Here is a 19,790-nt window from a genome sequence, read left to right as displayed (position 1 = left end):
CAGTATATGTAGGTATGCGGAAATCGCGGTTTACGGCACCGATAAATGTGCTAAAATTCTGTGCCACGCTTTTTAAAGTTTGCTTTTTGTTAGTGAGGTAGGAACGATTATTGTTGCCACAATTTTGAAAATTTATTATTGACATAGACGTTTTTTAAAAATTATTAAGGTTAAACTTGAATAATTTTTGTCTTTTGATTACAATAATTAATTTTATAAGTGGATTTATTGATGTTATAAATAGCATGCATTCTACAAACATAGCAATTATGTTCTTTCTTTTTTCTATCCATATCTTTCACCTAAGTTTACACATTTTCTATGCACCTGCCAAATTTTATTGAAAAATAAACATGCCAGCTATCCCTATTTTTTCCCCCAAATTTAATAACTCAATTCCATTTTTTGAACTAGTTTCCGAGGGATAAAGGGGGGCGACTGTTTTGAAAATGTAAAAAGTTTTTGGTTATATTCAATGTAGACTACATAATAATAATAATTATAATTTGTTTTATTTTTAAACTTTTTCACAAACTGTATTATAATGTAATAAAATAAATTGATTTAGATGAAAATGAATATTCCAATCAGTATTATTGAGACAATAATTGAAACAAGTAAAGACTAAAAACTTTTAAATTGGATACACTAAAATAAATTTATTATTGACCTTGTTTATCTTATTATTTTTTAATAATTATATATATATATATATATATATATATAAATATTTAATATATATATATTATATATATATACATATATATATATATATTTAATATATATATATATATTTAATATATATATATATATTATATATATATATATATATATACATATATATATATATATATATATATATATATATATATATATATATATATATATATATATTTAATATATATATATATATATATTTATATATATATATATATATATATATATATATATATATATATATATATATATATATATATATATATATATATATATATATATATATATAAAATATATATTACAAAGTGTAAATATATTTTAAAACCTTTTTAACAATGTTTAGGTGCAGATGGATGTAGAATGGGTCAGTATTTTTTTGCTTTTTCAAGACATTTCAAGACATTATTATTTTATTTTTTTAATCATTCATATATTTTTTATTCATAATTTTTAATGAATAATTTGAGATAAAAAAAACTGTAATACATAAAATGTATTATTGATGTGATATTATTAAACATTAATTTTATGTAAATGTTTTTAATTTATATAATTTATAAACTATTACGGTCTTAAAAAATCAAAGAAAAAAATTCTTTTTTTAGAATGTACAAGTATCACTATTGCTTATTTAATGTATATACCATTCAATAAAAACAAGATTTGTAAATCTTCAGGCTTATTTTGATTCTTTTTATTATACATTTTCATTATAACAAAATATTTTTTAAAGATTTATTTTAGATTTGTTGAAAAAAAAAAATTTATTTAAATATGTAACTGTGCAAATGTTTAATTTTTTATTCATGTTTATTTTTCTCTTTAGATAATTTAAATATTTACGGACAATATGAAAATTAGTTTATGAGATGGATATTGTTTAAACTTGAAAATTGTGTATCACAGTTATTGTAAGTCAAATAATGTTAGCTGTGTTTGTTTATTGAATGGCTGGACAAAAGTAATTCCAGGATCCTAAAACTTTTTGTTGTAAAGATGATTTTAATTTTTATACATTTCTTATGATGAAATTGTAATTTATATTTTGGTATTTCAGAACTATTATGTCAATTTTCATTCATTTGTTATTGATAAAACACTTATTTTGTATAATGAAGCAGTTATTTAAGGATATATGAAAATTGCGTAACTTTAAAACCTTATTTTTAATTGTGTGTGTTTTATTTTATTACTTATTGCAAAGGTTATTTACAATCACTGTAGTTTGATAACTGTAAAATGTGTTCTTTAATATAACTTAGTTTTAATCTTTTAAGGTATAATATGCCCAAAAAAAAGTATATTACAAAGTTATTTTTTGGAGTATTCAAGGAATATTTAGTAGATAACTTTACTTTGTCATCAGGAACAAACATTGTGTGTACCAATGGGCATATACTTTTACTTTTTAATCTCAATGGAGAGTTATATAAAAAACTGTTGCCAAAGTGAATGATTATTTCAACATTACCACTAACTCAAATCAAGTTAAAAATCTGGTGAAATTAGCCAAAAAATGGGCAAAATATTTTAAAATTAAAAAAGAAAGTTTGGTTTCATTTTGCAACAAGCCTTTTCCATGTGATAAAACTTTAACACTTGCATTGCAGCCTACTTCCAGTAGTATTTACAATGTTGCATGTTCTTCTTTTGGGGAATCACCAAAAAACATTAGTTTTACATCTCTGATAAGTAATGAACATAATGGCAGTAGTAAAAATTCAAAAACTAGGCCATCTTCAAAAGAAATATTAAGTCCTAGAAAGCAAAAATTAAAAGCCAGGTTGTCTTATTTGTTTTGTAAATTAGCTAGTCCATCCATAGATAATCGTAAGAAGATAGCTTTTGTGAAAGCTAAACTACTCAGCTTTCCATATAAATTGAAAGTTTTCAGACAAAGTTCTCAAAGAAAAGAACAGGTAGTTAAAACTTTAAGAGCTGCCAATAAAGACTTGAAGAATAAATTACAAACCTACTATTACAGTAGGCAAATTCGCAATTTTATTGTTTGAAAAAAGGCAATGAAAATTAAAGAGAGAAATAGGTTTAAAAAATTGACTATTAACATAATGCTGATATTAAAATAAATACAAATGCTATTAATAGTTTAGAAAATGATATGACCCAGCTGGAGAATGGCAATATAAATAATACAATTACATTAGATGACAAAACTTATCCATTAAAAGTGAGGATGATAATTTACAGCATGATATTGTCCAACGTCCCGATAGCTAATATTCCACTTTTAGTGGACAAAATTGCCAAATATTTAGGTGTTTTGCTTTCTCACATTCCTCACCGTAGTGCTGTTGACCAAATGGCTCGTGAGCTTGGCAGTATTGCGGACCTCCAAGTAGCAGAATGGACCATCATTAATAATTATCTTACTCTTGGGTTTGATGCAACAACACAAGAAGGTGTTCATGTCAACAGTATTCACTTAACATCAAAAAATAAATGCCAGGTTATTGCTATATACCAACTACTGGGTGGGACTGCTGTTGATTATGCAAACCACATATGTAATGAAGTTGATCATACTGCTTTAGTTTATTCAGAGTTTTATTTAAAGCCCTACGATGAATCTCGTCGTTTGATCATTTCAAATATATCAAACACAATGTCTGATAAAGTTTCGGTTAGGATCTTACAATTACAAAAGTTAATAAAATCTGGGCTAAAAATCTTAATGAGCTAAACTGCCATTTGCACCCTCTCGACACAATTGCTACTTCATGTCGTTTAGCAATGATGTCACTGGAAATTGAAACTTGCCAATTATTTGGGTATGATTGTATGGCAGTCAAAGTTGTTTTGGCTATGAATAAAATGAGGTTTAAAGACGTTAAAGGTGATCCACAAGGATTTGTGAATTTTTTAGACAATAATGAATTACCAAGAGGTATTATTCCAAGGTATCGTGGAAACCGTCTTCATATTCTGTTCGTTACTTATTTTGTTTTTGAAAAAAAACTATACAAAATTTATGAATTTTTTGACAATTGGAGCAGTCAAGCGAAAAACTTTACAAAAAATTCTGCGGAAGCATTTTGTAATACAACTGCTGTAAAACAAATGTGCGTGCTTGCATTATTTGGAAAAATTCTTACAGGACCCTGGATAACAACGTTTTATGTATCATCTGAAAGTGCAACTTTTGATCATGTTGGTGGTATTGCAATAATTAAAAAACTTGTGCAAACAGTTGAAGACTGCAAATGTAATCCTTTTGCAGAAAAATAGACTTTTTCGGAAATACTCTCCTACCAAATATTTTAGAACCAATAACAAAAATATGTACAATTGATGCCCAGGGTATTGCTATGACTAAGGCTTGTCTCATTGCAATAAATGAGGTTTTGAATAGGCAGTATAAGCGTTATTTTTCCATTACAATTACACAGGCACTTTTAGAGGAAACAGCAAGTGCACGGCTTCATAACATAGACAGTGAGGAGTTAATGGGAATGTTCAGTGCTGCTAAAAGAAGATCCCCTAATGCAACAATTGACTATATATCTTGCAAGTTAAGAACCAAGAAGAATAGGACTGTGGATTATCTTGACAATCTTGATGACCTTTCTAGAGAAAAGGTTATTAAATGGGCTATTCAGGCAGCACGAAAAAATCAAATAAAAACTCGACTCGAACATGCAGAAATTAGAACTGAAATTTCTAAAAGACAGACTGATAAACGACAAAAAATAGTTGAAAAAGTAAAACAACAATTAAAGCGACAGTTATCGTTACTAACTATCAGTGAAATTCTGAATTTATTTCAAAACTTGTCTACTAAGCAAATTCATGATTTAAATGATGTTATATGTGAAAAGATTGTTAAGATAAATCTATGTCATGTATGGTATGATATGAATTCAACAATGAGAGCCTCGTATGATGGCAGAGTGGAAAAACTTAAAAAAACACAGAACGATATCATTTACACTATTTCATACTGGATTAAAAATGAAACTGATTCTGAACCTATTGACTACTGTATGAAAAAGTTTCAGCTGGTTGCTGATGTTGTGTCGGGCGAATTAATATTTTCATAATTTAAATGTTGCCATATGTCATAATACTTATGCAATAGCAAACTAGGCATCTAAAACTAAAACATCGTAAAATGTTCATTAGCTGGGTCATATCACTTTCAATTTTAAAAAGTACCGCAAGTAGTTGAATTTGCAAAATGGTACAGCAAGTAGTGGAACTTGCGAAAAGGTACAGTAAGTAGTGAAACTTGCACAAAAAAAGTACCGCAAGTAGTGGAACTTGCAAAAAGGTACTGCAAGTAGTGGAACTTGCAAAAAGGTACAGCAAGTAGTGGAACTTGCACGAAAAAAGTACTGCAAGTCTTTTTTTTTTAGACAAATGGTCTAAAACAAAAAGAACTAATGTTAAACGACATTACAAAGACAATAATAACAAAACTTGATAAAGAATACCAAAACATATTTCCAAAAACATTTACAAAAACTTATTCCCAAATACTAAATTTAAAAATCAAGTCCCCAAAAGAAATGCGCAAGCAAGAAAAACATTTAATTAAAGACACTGTAACAAATATTGAAAATCAATGGAAAAAAACATCAGTTGTAAGGTAAATATAAGTGCTTCTAAAGTTTAAAAGCAATTATAAATTTTTGAAAATATAATTTTAGTTATTTTTCATAACATTTAAAACAGATGGAAATAATATTTCCCTTCAAACTGGAAATAAGCATCGCCTAACTGTAAGTATGAAAACATTTGAGCAAGCAGAACAGCGATCTTATAAGTTTAGAGAAAAAGTAGATAAAGTAAACATTTTATATATTTATAATTGTTCACAAGTGTGTAAAGGTACATTGGGCCACTGAGACTTCATAATACTTTGGGGTAAATTTTAAAAAAATGTTTGTGTGTGTAATAATAGTGTGTGTGTGTGTGTGTGTGTGTGTGTGTGTGTGTGTGTGTGTGTGTGTGTGTGTGTGTGTGTGTGTGTGTGTGTATGTGTGTATGATATATACAAATATTTCATTCTTATATTCAAAGTTCTTCATTTAATTGATGAAAGTTTTATAAATACTAGTCTTTAACTTCAATTCAAAAATTTATAATCAAAGTACACACAATAATACATAAAGGTTAACAAAAGCCTTTTTTTAATGATAGGGTGTAATAAAACCTAAAAAATATGTTGGATCACCACATGCATATAAAGACCAACTAAATTTATGTCTTGAGGAGGTAAATCTTTATAAAAGTGGAGAAAAGATTAACTACTCTAGTCTCGCAAGAAAATACAATATAATTGATAGTGCAAGTATAATGTCACGTAATGGTGGGCAGATAGTCAAAGAATTTCTAAAGGAAAATGGTGTCAATATAACAAGTTTATCTGAGATGAAAAAAAGTATTGGAAAAAGAAATGTTGTTATTTGAAGAAAAAAACGAAAGTAAAATTATATTAAATTATTTTTTTTAAATAATTTTTACATTAATTTGTAGGTTTAATTTATTTGTTATTATGTATTTTTATATTTTACAGTGTGTTTTTTATTTCTAAATATTAAAGGCCTTTAATTTATTTTAGCTAATTTTTGCAAAAAATAATGCTCACTAAATTAGTTATCAATAAAAAATAATAAATTTTTATTATTTATTACAATTTAGAAAAAACATGTATTTATGTATATATCTACTTAAAATTTACATATTTTTTAGGCTAACGAATCATAATGTTTCCTTTCCCCAAGAAGAAATAAATTTTCAGATTGCAGAAAAACTGAATTTGCTTATATCAGAAAATAAATATTCATTAGGAGAGCTTATTGCTCCACAAACTTTTTCCAAACTTGTTTTAAGAAACAATGAAATACAAACTGAAACATTTACTATAGATGGCCGAGTACATCCACTAAAAAAATTAGAGAAAACATAACAAAAAATCATTGGATATATATGAGAATCAAAACTGATGAAGAATATGAAAAAATGTCTCGTACATCAATTATTAGCTATCTAAAAAGAATTAATGAGATGCAGGATGTTGACCAAGATGAAAAAACCAATAACTTGAAAATAAAATTTAAAAATTTTGAATGAAAGAGACATGTTATGGCATGATACTTCGACTATATGCAACCACAGTCACGTTTTGATGACAATTTCATTTTTATTTGATCCAGCAATACATTATACATCTGAAGAATATCAACAAAAGTATAATAAAACCATAACATTCAAGCGGTTGTTGAAGCTCCTATATGATATATCTTTGGGAGATGTTCAGCTACGGATGAAATGCTTCTGTACTTAAAACAAAGAATAAATGATATTATTGACATGAAAGATCAATAATATTGAGATTTATGATAGAATGAGATTCTTTAAAGGTGATGGTCCAGCAGCCCAATTTGAAGCAGGTCAGCAAAAGGGAGGAAATTATGTGTGCTGGGTTTGTGACATTAATGCTGTAGAGCATTCAAATTATTCATATTCATTACATCGAGTTTGCATCGATTTACAATATCTACAAGAAAAAGTCCTATTTACAGAACAATCAAGGAGGAAAAGTCATGATAAAGTAAAAAAGCTTTATACACATCTAAAAAAAAAAGAAATAATCGAACTGAATCAACACAATATAAAATTCACTGAAAATGAATCAAAACAATATTTGGATTTAAAATTAGCAACAACCATGAGTGGTATTCAAAGAGTTCCAAGTCTCATATTTCATCAACCTGATATCAGTTTACCAGAAACTGGAATATCAAAATATGAGTTATTAATGGAACCTCTTCATAACGTTTTCAATCACTTAAAAAATCTTTTTGCAGAACTGCCCCATCACTTTGATAAAAAAACAAAAAGAGAAATTGAAAGAATTATTGAACTTACTTTTAAAGGGAAAGATGTAAAAAGAGCTATTGACTACAGGTCATGCATAATAAAAACAGCTATATATTGTCAGCAGAAATTTCCCCAAAATCCTTTGACCGATATTTTTATTACAATGTGCCAAATTCAAGAATTAATATACAAACCAGAATCTGACCGCACCAACGAACTTATATTAAAAATGTATGTAGTAGTATTTAAGCATGTAATGTTGGTTATGTCTAATCATGGAGAAAATTTGAATGTTTTAACAGTCCGAAAATTTTATGGCAAATATTTCCACTGTCTAGTGACTTATACTCCTGACCAATTAAGAATTATTTCTGGTAGAGCTGCAAACACTGAAAAAGAAGAGAGACAGTTTAACTTTATCAAAACCACAACAAACACCACATCAAATCTTCACCCTAGCCATATTATTTCAAATGCATTAATAAGGATGCAAGTATTCAACGAATTTAATAGTAATTTTAGTAAAATTCCCTTAATAGAATCATCAATTTCAATGTTATATAAAGTCGTTCAACCAAAGTCTAATACAACTATATCATTTGAAACAATAAAAAATTATCCGAATGAATATCGAGCAATGCTACAAAAAATAGCTGATTTTCATATAGAACCAAATGTTTATTGGTGTGAGACAAAATTTGGTGTGGAATTTTATGATTTTAAAAACATGACAACAAGTAAAAAGACTCCAGATCATTTTAGAACAAAAACAATAATAGAAGAACTTAATTACATTAAAAGTTGCTGGAATGAAATATGTTTGCCAAATGCTAATATATTAATACCTGCATATAAAATAAAAGTTAAAGATAAAATTACCACCAAGGCAAAATTAATATTTTCGAAAACATTAAAAAACTGTTCCTTATGAAATATAAAAAAGTTTCAATTTTTAAAATAGTTTTCTTTTTTTATAACTAATTTCTCAATAATAAAACAAATAACTTTTTTTGTGTTATTTTGATGTTATCTCAAAAAATTTTAATACTACTTATATTTCTTTCATTTATTTGTTAGAAACTTTTATTTGTTTTAACTGTTTTTATTATCAAGTAATTTCTATTTTATAAACTATTTTTAATGGTTATAATCTTGTTGTAATATTAACTTACTGCTATTATTATACTATATCTATAAAATATAAGTTATTAATGGATTAGAAAACTTAAAATTTTTTTTGACGTTGATCTCAGGAGGTGTAAAAAAATTAATTTTTTTAGGCTTTATAGGCCTTTTGTTTTAAAGCAAAAAACACCAAATATACAAAAAAAATTTAATTTATAAAATCTAATTGTCTTTAAAAATGTCCATGTTACTACCGTTATTATACAATTTAATATTCTTCAGAAAAATGATCAAATAATTTAACTAAAAATAATTTTGAGTTTTTACGGTTTATTAAAAAAAGCAATAAAACCTTCTTTTCCCACCCCTGGTTGAAATTATATATATTTTATGATAAAATACAAATAATTTAGCCTCTTAAGTTTTAATTAAACTTTAGTTCACTGCAAACCCTCCTCCGTCATTGGGGCTTCGGAAACTTAGCCACGGCCGTGAAATACTTAAATCAAAAAAGGAAATACTTTTTCCATGCTTTATATAAGGTTACTTTCTATATATATATATATATATATATATATATATATATATATATATATATATATATATATATATATATATATATATATATGTTTGTGTGCCACAAAACTTGAAATCAATTTTTGAAAGCTTTTTTCTCAACCAATTTTGCTCAAATTTTGCACAATTAATCATTTTCGATGACAATACAAGGAAATGGAAAAATTTGACCAAAAAAAGTTAATTAAGTTAACAAAAATTTAATTTGTATTTCCCCATATATATTTTATTTATTTGATATGAATTGCGTATTACGTCACAAAAATCATTAATTTGCAAATTATTTGCAGTTTCGAAGACATTAAAGCGCAGCGATTCAAAACCTATTGTTTTAAGTTATTAAGTAATAAGTCTTAAGTTATTAAAGTTAAAAACCTATTGTTTTAAGTTATTAAGTTAATAAGTCTTAAGTTATTAAGTTAAAAAAGAAAAATTTAGTAAAAACAGTAATTTTTAAATTAAAAAAAAAAAAAAACAGTTATTTTTCCTTCTACAAAAGATAACAAAAAAAGAATTTCTAGGCCCAATAGAATTCTGCTTGCATAAAGCATGGATTTGAAAAAAGAATTTTTTTTTGATTTACTAGTTTCAATAGTAAAAAAAAAACAAGTAATTACGCTAAAAATAAATTTTATTAAGACTGCAATACAAGACTGTATTGCGCAAATCAACGTGTTTTTGCAATAAAATATCTAATGGTTTATTGCGGACCAGATATTTACCGGGAATATCTCGATTGTTTAAACTAATAACCGACTGACGGCAGTTTTTTGAAAAGCACCTTAATACGCTGAGTAAGTAAAGTTTTATTATGCTTGATTCGTCATTAGAACAAATTTTTTTATTAATAGAGTTAAACACGACTTGAATGTGACACGATCTCAGCGAAATCGCATGATATAGCCTCTCGGCCAAACGAACACACTAAATGAAATTTAACTTTATTAAAATAGTCAAATTTCTAAATTTTTGGCGTACGTACTTTATGACGACCCCTAACCACCATACAAATATGCCTATCAATAGCACATTCTCTTGTAGCCATTAAAAATTTATACAATAAACATGTAAACGCCTTAAACGTGGGGGTTGGATTTATTAGCAACGTCGAGTATCTTAACTCTTTGGGACCTACAGGGACCTTAGGAACAGAAAATTTTTTTGCTAAAAAATCGGAATCCTTAAAAATTGAGAAGGAACTTAACAAACATTAACACAAATATAACCAAATCTATTTAAATTTCTTGACTATCATTTTATTACTAAAAATATTTACAGAAATACCGTGTAATAAATAAGTTTTTACAGGCAAAGAAACGGTCATTATGACACAAAGCTATTAGAAGCTACTAAGTCGAAAAACGTCGGATCGTCATAAATTTGAATAGCAAAATTTTAAAAAGACTAATATATATAATTTTGTAATATATTTGTGATAGCGTTATTTCTCGACTTTTAACTAACAACAACTTCGCCTAGAAAGCAATTATAATATATTTCTATAACTCATCTTTATCTTCTTTTTCATCTGAACCAGGTGTTGGGCCTTCCCCTGGTTTACCTCCACTTTGTTGATAAATTTTACTCACTATAGGAGTAGCAATGTCCTCTAATTTCTTTTTATTTTCTTTTAGTTCATCTGTAGAAGCCTCAGGATGACTTTCAAGATATTTAACAGCTTCTTCAATTGCTTTTTCTAAGGTTGCTTTATCGCTTTCACTTAATTTACCACCAAGCTTTTCTTTGTCTCCAACTTGATTTTTTAAGGAGTAAGCATAACTTTCAAATTCATTACGAGATTCTACCTTCTCCTTGACTCTTTTATCTTCATCAGCAAATTTTTCAGCATCATTAACCATACGTTCAATATCTTCAGGAGACAATCTATTCTGATCATTGGTAATTGTAATCTTTTCTTTCTTTCCAGTACCTTTATCTTCTGCACTAACTCTAAGAATACCGTTAACATCAATTTCAAAAGTAACTTCAATTTGAGGAACACCACGAGGAGCAGGAGGAATACCATTCAAATCAAATTTTCCTAACTGATGATTGTCTTTGGTCATTGGGCGTTCACCTTCGAAAACTTGAATCGTGACAGTTTGTTGGTTATCTGCAGCAGTTGAAAAGATTTGTGATTTCTTGGTTGGAACAACAGTGTTACGACTAATCAATTTGGTCATTACACCACCAACAGTTTCGATTCCAAGAGTTAATGGATTAACATCAAGAAGAACAATTTCAGTATTTTCTTCACCACTAAGAACACCTCCTTGGACTGCAGCACCAAATGCAACTGCTTCATCAGGGTTAATTCCTACAAATAAAATTTTTGTTAGTTGTAATTTGGAAATCATTACAAACTACTTTATAATAACAATTTTTTATTTTACATAGTGTCATTACATGGCATATTAATTACATGGTATTATAAAAAACCACAATGCTTTAATTAAGTAATGTTTTGAACATCAATTAAGTGTTTTAAAACACTTAATCGATGTTCAAAAAATCAAAGCACTATATTTAGAAAGAAAAAATCCAATGTATATTTTTTTGAAGTAAACTGTAACTACAAAATATATTTGTGTTTGAAAAGAAAACTTTAAATAATAGAAAATCTTTTGTAATTTTTAAATGACTTTAAAGAAAATTTAAAAAAATGAAAAATACAAGGAAATAAATTTACCTTTGCTAGGTTCTTTGCCTTGGAAAAATTCTTGCACTAATTTTTGAACTTTAGGAATACGAGTAGATCCACCAACCAAAACAATTTCATCAATCTCACTTAATTTAAGACCAGAATCATCAATTACTCGCTGAACAGGTTTCATTGTAGATGTGAATAAATCATTGTTCAACTCTTCAAATTTTGCTCGTGTTAGTGTCTCTGAGAAATCCTCCCCATCAAATAATGATTCAATTTCAAGTCTAGTTTGATGTTGATTACTTAGAGCTCGCTTAGCTTTCTCAACTTCTCTTCTAAGTTTTTGAACAGCACGGTTGTCCTTTCGTATATCTTTGCCTTTCTTTTTCTTGTATAACTTAATAAAATGTTCCATAACACGCTGATCAAAATCTTCACCTCCAAGATGGGTGTCACCATTTGTTGAAACAACTTCAAATACACCGTTATCAATGGTTAATAGAGAGACATCAAAAGTACCACCACCCAAGTCAAATACAAGTACATTTTTTTCTCCCTCTTTTTTATCTAAACCATAAGCAATTGCTGCAGCAGTTGGCTCATTAATAATTCGCATTACATTTAAACCAGCAATTACACCAGCATCTTTTGTTGCTTGACGTTGAGCATCATTAAAGTAAGCAGGAACAGTGACAACAGCATGAGTTACTTTTTTGCCCAAGTATGCTTCAGCTATTTCCTAATTTTTTTTAAAAAAATTATATTTTAAATAAATAACACAAAAACAAAAAACTTTATTTGAAAATAATAATAAAGATTATTACATATTTATGTGTGTTAATAGAATTAACAATACCTTCATTTTTACCAAGACCATAGCACTAATTTCTTCAGCAGTAAATGTTTTATACTCTCCATCTTTTACTTGAACTTTAACGTGTGGTTTCTTATTTTTTTCAACTACTTGAAATGGAAAATATTTAATATCATGCTGAACTGATTTGTCACCCCATTCACGACCAATTAATCGTTTAGCATCAAAAATTGTGTTTTCGGGATTTGAAGTAAGTTGATTTTTAGCTGCATCTCCAATTAAACGCTCTCCTTCACTAGTAAATGCAACATATGAGGGTGTAATACGATTACCCTGGTCATTTGGAATGATTTCAACTCGACCATTTTTAAAGACTCCAACACTAAATAAATAATATTTGCATGACAATGTAAAGTATTGTTAAGTGTATTATACACTTCGACAAAGATATACACTTATAGACAAAGTTAAAACTAAATTGTTACACTTGAGACTCATTTTTATGATTACATTAATTATTGAAAATGAAACGTAAAATTAGATTGAAAAATGTTACAAAATTTATTACCATGAATAAGTAGTTCCTAAGTCAATGCCTATAACAGTTCCGAAGTTTTCTTTTTTTTCTTTATCATCTTTCTTCTCGTCTTTATCTTTATCCGCACAATAAATAGTGCATGTGACAGCTAATAGCATAAAAATAATCTTCTTCATTTTTCTCTTTATGCGCTTATTCCAAGAGTATACCGTCTAGAACAGCTTTGTAAATCTTATTGATCGTCGTAGTGAAAAACTTTAAATCTAGCCACTGTTTTCGTGTGTTACTGTGATTGGTAATGTTATGCGAAGTGTTGGATTTTGATTGGTTTACGTGGCTTTTACTTATTTCCGTGGACGTTTACAAACTCTGCTTAAAACAAAACTTAATAAAAGGATATATTAAAACCTTAAAATAGGAAGGTTCTAGAAATAATTTAGAAAAGTTGGCGACAGAAGTAGTTTGCAAGAACTTCAAACTGAATCCTTCTCAAATGAGGGAGCTACAAATTTAAATGGACGTGATTTTTGAAGGCGAAAAGTTTACTTTATGAAAATTAAAATTTTTCTGTTAATATAAATTTAATTAAGAATAGTAAAATATTTTACAAACTCGTTGCTCTTACGTTTGGTGATAATAATTTAAATTATGAATTTAGTATTTAAAAATATTAAGCATAATTAAAACTATCGTTATCATTAAGTTGTTTAAAATAGACTTTTTTATAAATATTTGTTGTGTCTGAAGTAACTTCTAATCTGTAAGATCTTTCCGTCAAAAAATAAATTTAAGACTAATTTAAATTCGGCTTTTTAATCTTTAAATTTCAGTGTTGTAGGCAACCTTTTTTTGATTATCAAAGTTCGAACCATTACATGTTGGGGCGTATATCAAAATTGTAACTCATTAACTAGACAACGCAAGTCACTTAAATATACTTTTCTTTTCCTTGATTCTAGCTTGTGCTCATTTTCATTTTGTTATCCTTAAGGTAACTGTTTATTAGTCTAGACATTTGCAGGAAGTATGGTCTAAAGCTAAGGTCAATTATTAAATAATTAACACTTGTTTTTTTTTCTTAAAAGTTAAGAGCTAGAGACTTAATGAAAATTAGGCCTCTAGCCTTAACAATTTCATTAACAAGGACTAGTCTACCAATTAATCTCTCATACATGGATATGACATTACGAGCTTATCCACTAGTAAGATATTTGCAAACATTTTCCTCTCATCTCTTAAATCTAATGACCACACTCTTGATACTTTAGTAAAAAAGTTAATCGATTGTTAGACATCTAAATCCACTTTATGTTGTTAAAGTTGTTTCTCTACTAGTCTTTACACTCCAACAAAACTTTTTTTCGGGGCTCTCTTCATCAGGAAAGATTGAAGGGCGTTGATTGCAAGGATATGCAATATTGCAAATATACATGCACTTAATAAAGTGAATAAATAAAGAAACTTTCAACATTTAAAAAAAAATTTATGTTGTGAAAAAATATGAAATAATGAAAAAAGCTATTAATGAGGTTTTAGAGGGAGAACCATTAAATGTCGTTTACTTCTTGCATCAAAATGAACTACGCTTTTTCAACTGAATCATTGAGTTTTAAATTGTTGTAAAAAATAATAAAAACTGCCCATTATCAAAAAAGACAACCAAAGTTGTCTTTATAAACACCTTAAGCAACAAACTTTGTTTAATCAACTGCCGATACATTGTTTTAAATTTTTTTAAATCTCAAAACAGTAACAAGGCATTTTTAAATTTGATACCTAATATTGTTGACAAAAATGATTAAGGAATCATATAATAGATTGCAAAAAACTGCAACCTTTTGAAAATTAATAATATTTGTCAACAAGAAAGCTCAAAAAGCTACGTTTACAATCTTAAGTTAAAAAATTTGCAATGTGCAATCATTAAATTGCAAAAAAAGTAAAAACCATTTTTGGAATAAATTTTCATAGTTTTCTCAACTTATTTAATAACAAATACTTCCAACATTTGGGCTATATATATATTACATATAAAAAATTTAAAAAAAAATTTTTTAACATATACTTTTTGTAGCACTTTAGCTCCAATAATGTAAATATAAGTATTATAAAACCTCTAACGTAAAATTATATACTTTCCTATAGTTTATAATGTCGCAATTTCTATAATACCTATCTTCGCAAAAAAGCGAAAAATGCAGCCAATTAAATTTGTAGCTTAATATAAGGTTAAAGCCCGTCATTTTAGGATAGGAGTTTTCTTTGTACCATAAATCTTATAAAATGTTGTAACTATTGTAAAATTGTATTATAAGGCCGTAATGCATGGAAAACGGAATTTTTCCGCATCTTAACAACGGAAAAAATCTGATAAAAAATCTGAACAATCTGAAATAGTCTGATCTTCAGACTTTTTTTTAAATGAACATCGTATTCTGTCATAGTATAGGTGGTTCAAGGGTTCTTTTTTCTAATCTGTATAAAATTGCCGTTATCTTTGTTCAAATCCATTAAACATATACTTGTCCATTTGACTAATTTCTCAATGTCCTCTTGCAAACTGATCTTATCCAAAAAAGTTTTTATTGCATTCAGCACCTTGCTTTCCTTACACTCCATATGGTTTACACTTAAGTCATAGCCTTTTGCCCAATACCTTTTTAAAACCTTTTGCTAAAATCAAGGTATATCATGTAAATTGGACGCTCTTCATATACATGGTGACAAAAAGTCTATTGTTTCCAGTAAGTTGGTTACACAAGTAAGACTGTTGTAAGACTGAATATGATTGCTAGAGGTTGACGCTTACTGCTTAAGTTCATATGGACTCACCATGATGTTGCCAATTGCTTTGTTTTTTTCAAGTTGTGTTAGTTTATTTTTATGTTCTCGGAATTTAACTCACTTCTCCAGTCCCAGTGTGCCTTTTTGGTTGATCCTAGAGGCGGTTTTATTTTCATGTCTATCACATTTTCCCCGTTGTCCGTTATTACAAAAACTAATAACTTTGTTTGTTTTTTTCATCCTCAGTTTGAAAAATCGATTCGGTTGCGCAATATTAGAAGTAACTATGGTTTAAATTGACGACAAAGTTTAAGCTCTGTTAACAGTTACTTTTCACGCTAATGACCAGATGGTCAAATCATACGATGTTGGGATAGTTAAAGTCCCTAGCTATAAGCAGGTAAGTGAACTTTTTGTTGTCTACAATACTTTTGACTTCTTTTATGATTTGGTTTAATTTAGCACTCACTACCAATGCAACTTAGCGCTCATTACCTGGTAGCCTGTAAAAACATCCCAGGACTATGTGATTCTAAGTTGATAACTTGGCACTAAATCATACTTGTTCAGCGTATTTTTTTCATGCATTTATGTGACAATTGTTTATGGTTATAATCAAGGGTGGATCCTGGGGGGAAGGGGGTGAATCGCCCCCTTAGATATTTTAAAAATAATTTATATATTTAACAAAGCATGTTGTTTGAAAAGGCTGTTTAAAAGTGATAAGAAATGTTAATAAATTTGCTTAGAGCAAAAAAAAATTAGATTGTTAGGATACCAGTGCAAGACTAATATTCTAAAAAAACTAAACTAGTTTTATAATTTAAACCTGAAAATCAATATCTCCCTACTTTATTAGAGTTTGGATCAACCGAATCAAAAAAACATAAAATTCGCCAACCCCTTCCCCCCAAACCCCTTCCTAGATGGTTTAGATCTGCCCCTGGTTATAATAGATTCTTTTAAATAGGTTGCAGTTAATCTAAACCAGTTGGAATTTTTTTTAATTCATACATACCCGTCTAAATTTGTTATTGATGAGTTATAAAACCACGTCTTAATTATAATGATGTCCGGATTATTCACCTGTATTCGAGCATTAAATTGATGTCTTTTGTTGTTTCGGGAAGTGGCATTAGTACACAAAAAATTTTAAGTACAACTTCGGTCACTGGATTGTCTCATGCTGCGGTTGTTATGCGCTTGTGTTCGTAATTTCATGACTTGCCCCAGCTTTTGCGGAGGGAACATTACTTATTACTGATGTTTGGACTAGGTCAGTTTCAAGCCTAGTCTGAGCATACTTAAATTTTGTATGCATGAACATACCTAGATTTTTATTTTTCACATCATATATAAAACTTAAAAAAAATTCTGGATCCGTCACTGATTACTGTGTTTTAAAAGTACTACTGATTGTACTGATTGCTGTTACCAGAAAGTGACATTTTACATCACTAAAAAACGATTATTTCAGAAAAGTGCAAAAATGTTCGGCTGCACCTTTTCTTATTCAACATAAAGTTTCAGTTTTTTTTTAGACGATTTTATTTGTGTCTTGGTCATCCAGGGGTCCCTGGATTTTATTTTTACAGACAATTTTATTAGTCCCTTGGTCATCCAGGGGGCTTTTTTATACGATTTTATTAGTCCCTTGGTCATCCAAGTGACTTTGATTTTATATTTGTTTTAACAGGAAACCTATTTCATACTGTTTACAGAATTGCGCTAAAAATAGTTCATATGCATAATTGACTTCATGGGATTGTAAAATAAGATTGAAATCAATATTTTCTGATAAAAGAGTTCGAAAATACATTAAAATTGTAGAGTTCGAGGGGGGATTATTTTGGGTAATGTTATCAGTAATTAAGAATATTGGAAAGTGATTTGTTAAATAAAATAAATTTTGAAGTTAGTTTTTAGAAAAAAACGATTATAAATTAAAATATAAAAGAAAAAAGGATATAAAAGACCTTATTTGTTATCCGTATTTTCGGCGTAAGTTCCTTTGACAAAAAAGTTTTGACCTACTACTACTATTTGACCAATTGAACCCCCCCTACCCATCCCTTCCACAGTGGCGGATTAAGACTTTTCGGGGCACCGAGCCATTTTTTTTTGGAGAAAAAATGACTAAAAAAAAAAAAAGGTTCTTAAAACTATTTCGGAGTCCCTTATTCCAGCACTACCCCCCCCCCCCCCCATATAGTTATTGTTCCTACGGGCCTGTAAACTACTTAAAAACCAAAGTTGCATATCTGATGATGTTGTTAGTTGAAATGAGTGTATGAAATTTTTAATTAATATATTGTTTTTAAATTTTGAAACTTGATTTCTCAATTGTATTTAATTATATAATCCATCAGTGCGGTAAGTTTTAGCAATTAAAGCTGTCATAAAAAAGCTGAGAAAATGTAGTTTTCTTTTTTATTAATTTTTCTGCTTATTTAATGTTGAACCAGCACAAAAAAGGGTAAATAAATTTTTATTTCAGCATTTTAAATTAAATTAAGCATTATTTAGCCTTGCTACTAATTTTGGTATGTAGAAAAAGTTAGAAATCGAAAAATATTTTTTTTCTGTATAACCACCTTAAAATACTAAACTTTTTATGCGATGGGAAGCGAAAAGGACAAATGACTTCTCCCCTATGTTTTTTTTTTTTTTTTTTTTTTTTTTTCTTTTTTTTCGTATGTTTTTTGTTTACATTTGACGTAGTATATATAAATTACATATTTTTTTCAAATACAAACAAGGCTTCTAAAAGAAGATCAAATGATCTTATCGTCAGGAGCCTTTTACAAAACAGAGTACATAAAGTATTATAAAAACGCCTTTTTACAATAAGAGAACGTAAAAAATTAACATAAAAATATTAAAATAGTACTTAGATAAATAGAAACAAATTGTCAACAAGTATAAAACAAAGATTGAACATACATTTCAAAATTATTATATATCATAAGACAAATTAAAAATATTCTAAGATATTTTCAATAGAGAGAATGAGATCTTTTAATTTAATTTTAAAAACAGAATAAGTTAGGGGTAAGCCGAAGTTAGGCAAAATAATTTTGTTCCAGAGATGAGCTGCACGATAAGTGATACAGAATTGATTGAACTTTGTTCGACAGAGTGGTTTATTTAAATAGTTATTATTCCTCATGTTAAACTTGCTTAGAGGTTTCAAAATAAAAAGGTCTTTAAAAATTAAAGGAGATAAATCATACTTCCACATATAAACAAAAGATAAATTTTTATATACGTTTAGTTTATAAACATTGAGGATTTTCATTTGATTGAAAAATATTGAGGAATTTGAGAACCGATCCGCAAAATTAATTACACGGATCGCATGTTTCTGACGGCGATGGAGACATTGTAACTTACTTTGATCAGTACTACCCCAGGCAATAATTCCATAACTTATATAACTATGAATAAAAGAATAATAAAGTTTAGTTAAATTATTTTTATCTAAATGAGTACGCGCCTTATATAGAATTCCAATACTTTTTGAAACTTTCGAGCAGACATAGTTAATATGATGTTTCCATGTGATGTTCTCGTCAATGAAAACCCCCAGGTATTTAGTTACAGAATCTCTTTTTATTTCATTATGGTCAATAAAAATTTTTGGTAAATTTTGGGGTAGAGAACGTTTTTTGGAGAGCGGGTGGAAAAAAATCCATTTTGTTTTGTTTACATTTAATGTTAATTTGTTACTTTTAAACCATTTAGAT

General features: G+C 28.1%; 2 protein-coding genes across 2 annotated transcripts; one reads left to right on the top strand and one right to left on the bottom strand.

Annotated features, from left to right (window-relative positions):
• The first annotated feature begins 4,902 nt into the window (after positions 1-4,902).
• Positions 4,903-8,491, top strand: LOC136076144 (uncharacterized). Its single transcript, XM_065789614.1, has 2 exons — positions 4,903-6,161; positions 6,430-8,491. Exon 2 carries the CDS (start codon positions 7,085-7,087, stop codon positions 8,489-8,491), a length of 1,407 nt encoding a protein of 468 aa, XP_065645686.1. The 5' UTR covers positions 4,903-6,161; positions 6,430-7,084.
• A 2,004-nt stretch (positions 8,492-10,495) lies between these two features.
• LOC100200137 (endoplasmic reticulum chaperone BiP) lies at positions 10,496-13,560 on the bottom strand. Its single transcript, XM_065791400.1, has 4 exons — positions 13,291-13,560; positions 12,765-13,104; positions 11,951-12,647; positions 10,496-11,578 (listed from the first exon to the last, which is right to left on the bottom strand). The coding sequence occupies exons 1-4, from the start codon at positions 13,434-13,436 to the stop codon at positions 10,761-10,763; spliced, it is 2,001 nt and encodes a 666-aa protein (XP_065647472.1). The 5' UTR covers positions 13,437-13,560; the 3' UTR covers positions 10,496-10,760.
• Between the last annotated feature and the right edge of the window lie 6,230 nt (positions 13,561-19,790).

The sequence above is a fragment of the Hydra vulgaris genome, chromosome 02, assembly GCF_038396675.1.
Source record: "Hydra vulgaris chromosome 02, alternate assembly HydraT2T_AEP".
Lineage (NCBI taxonomy): Eukaryota > Metazoa > Cnidaria > Hydrozoa > Anthoathecata > Hydridae > Hydra > Hydra vulgaris.
This window is presented reverse-complemented; position numbering and strand designations above follow the sequence as displayed.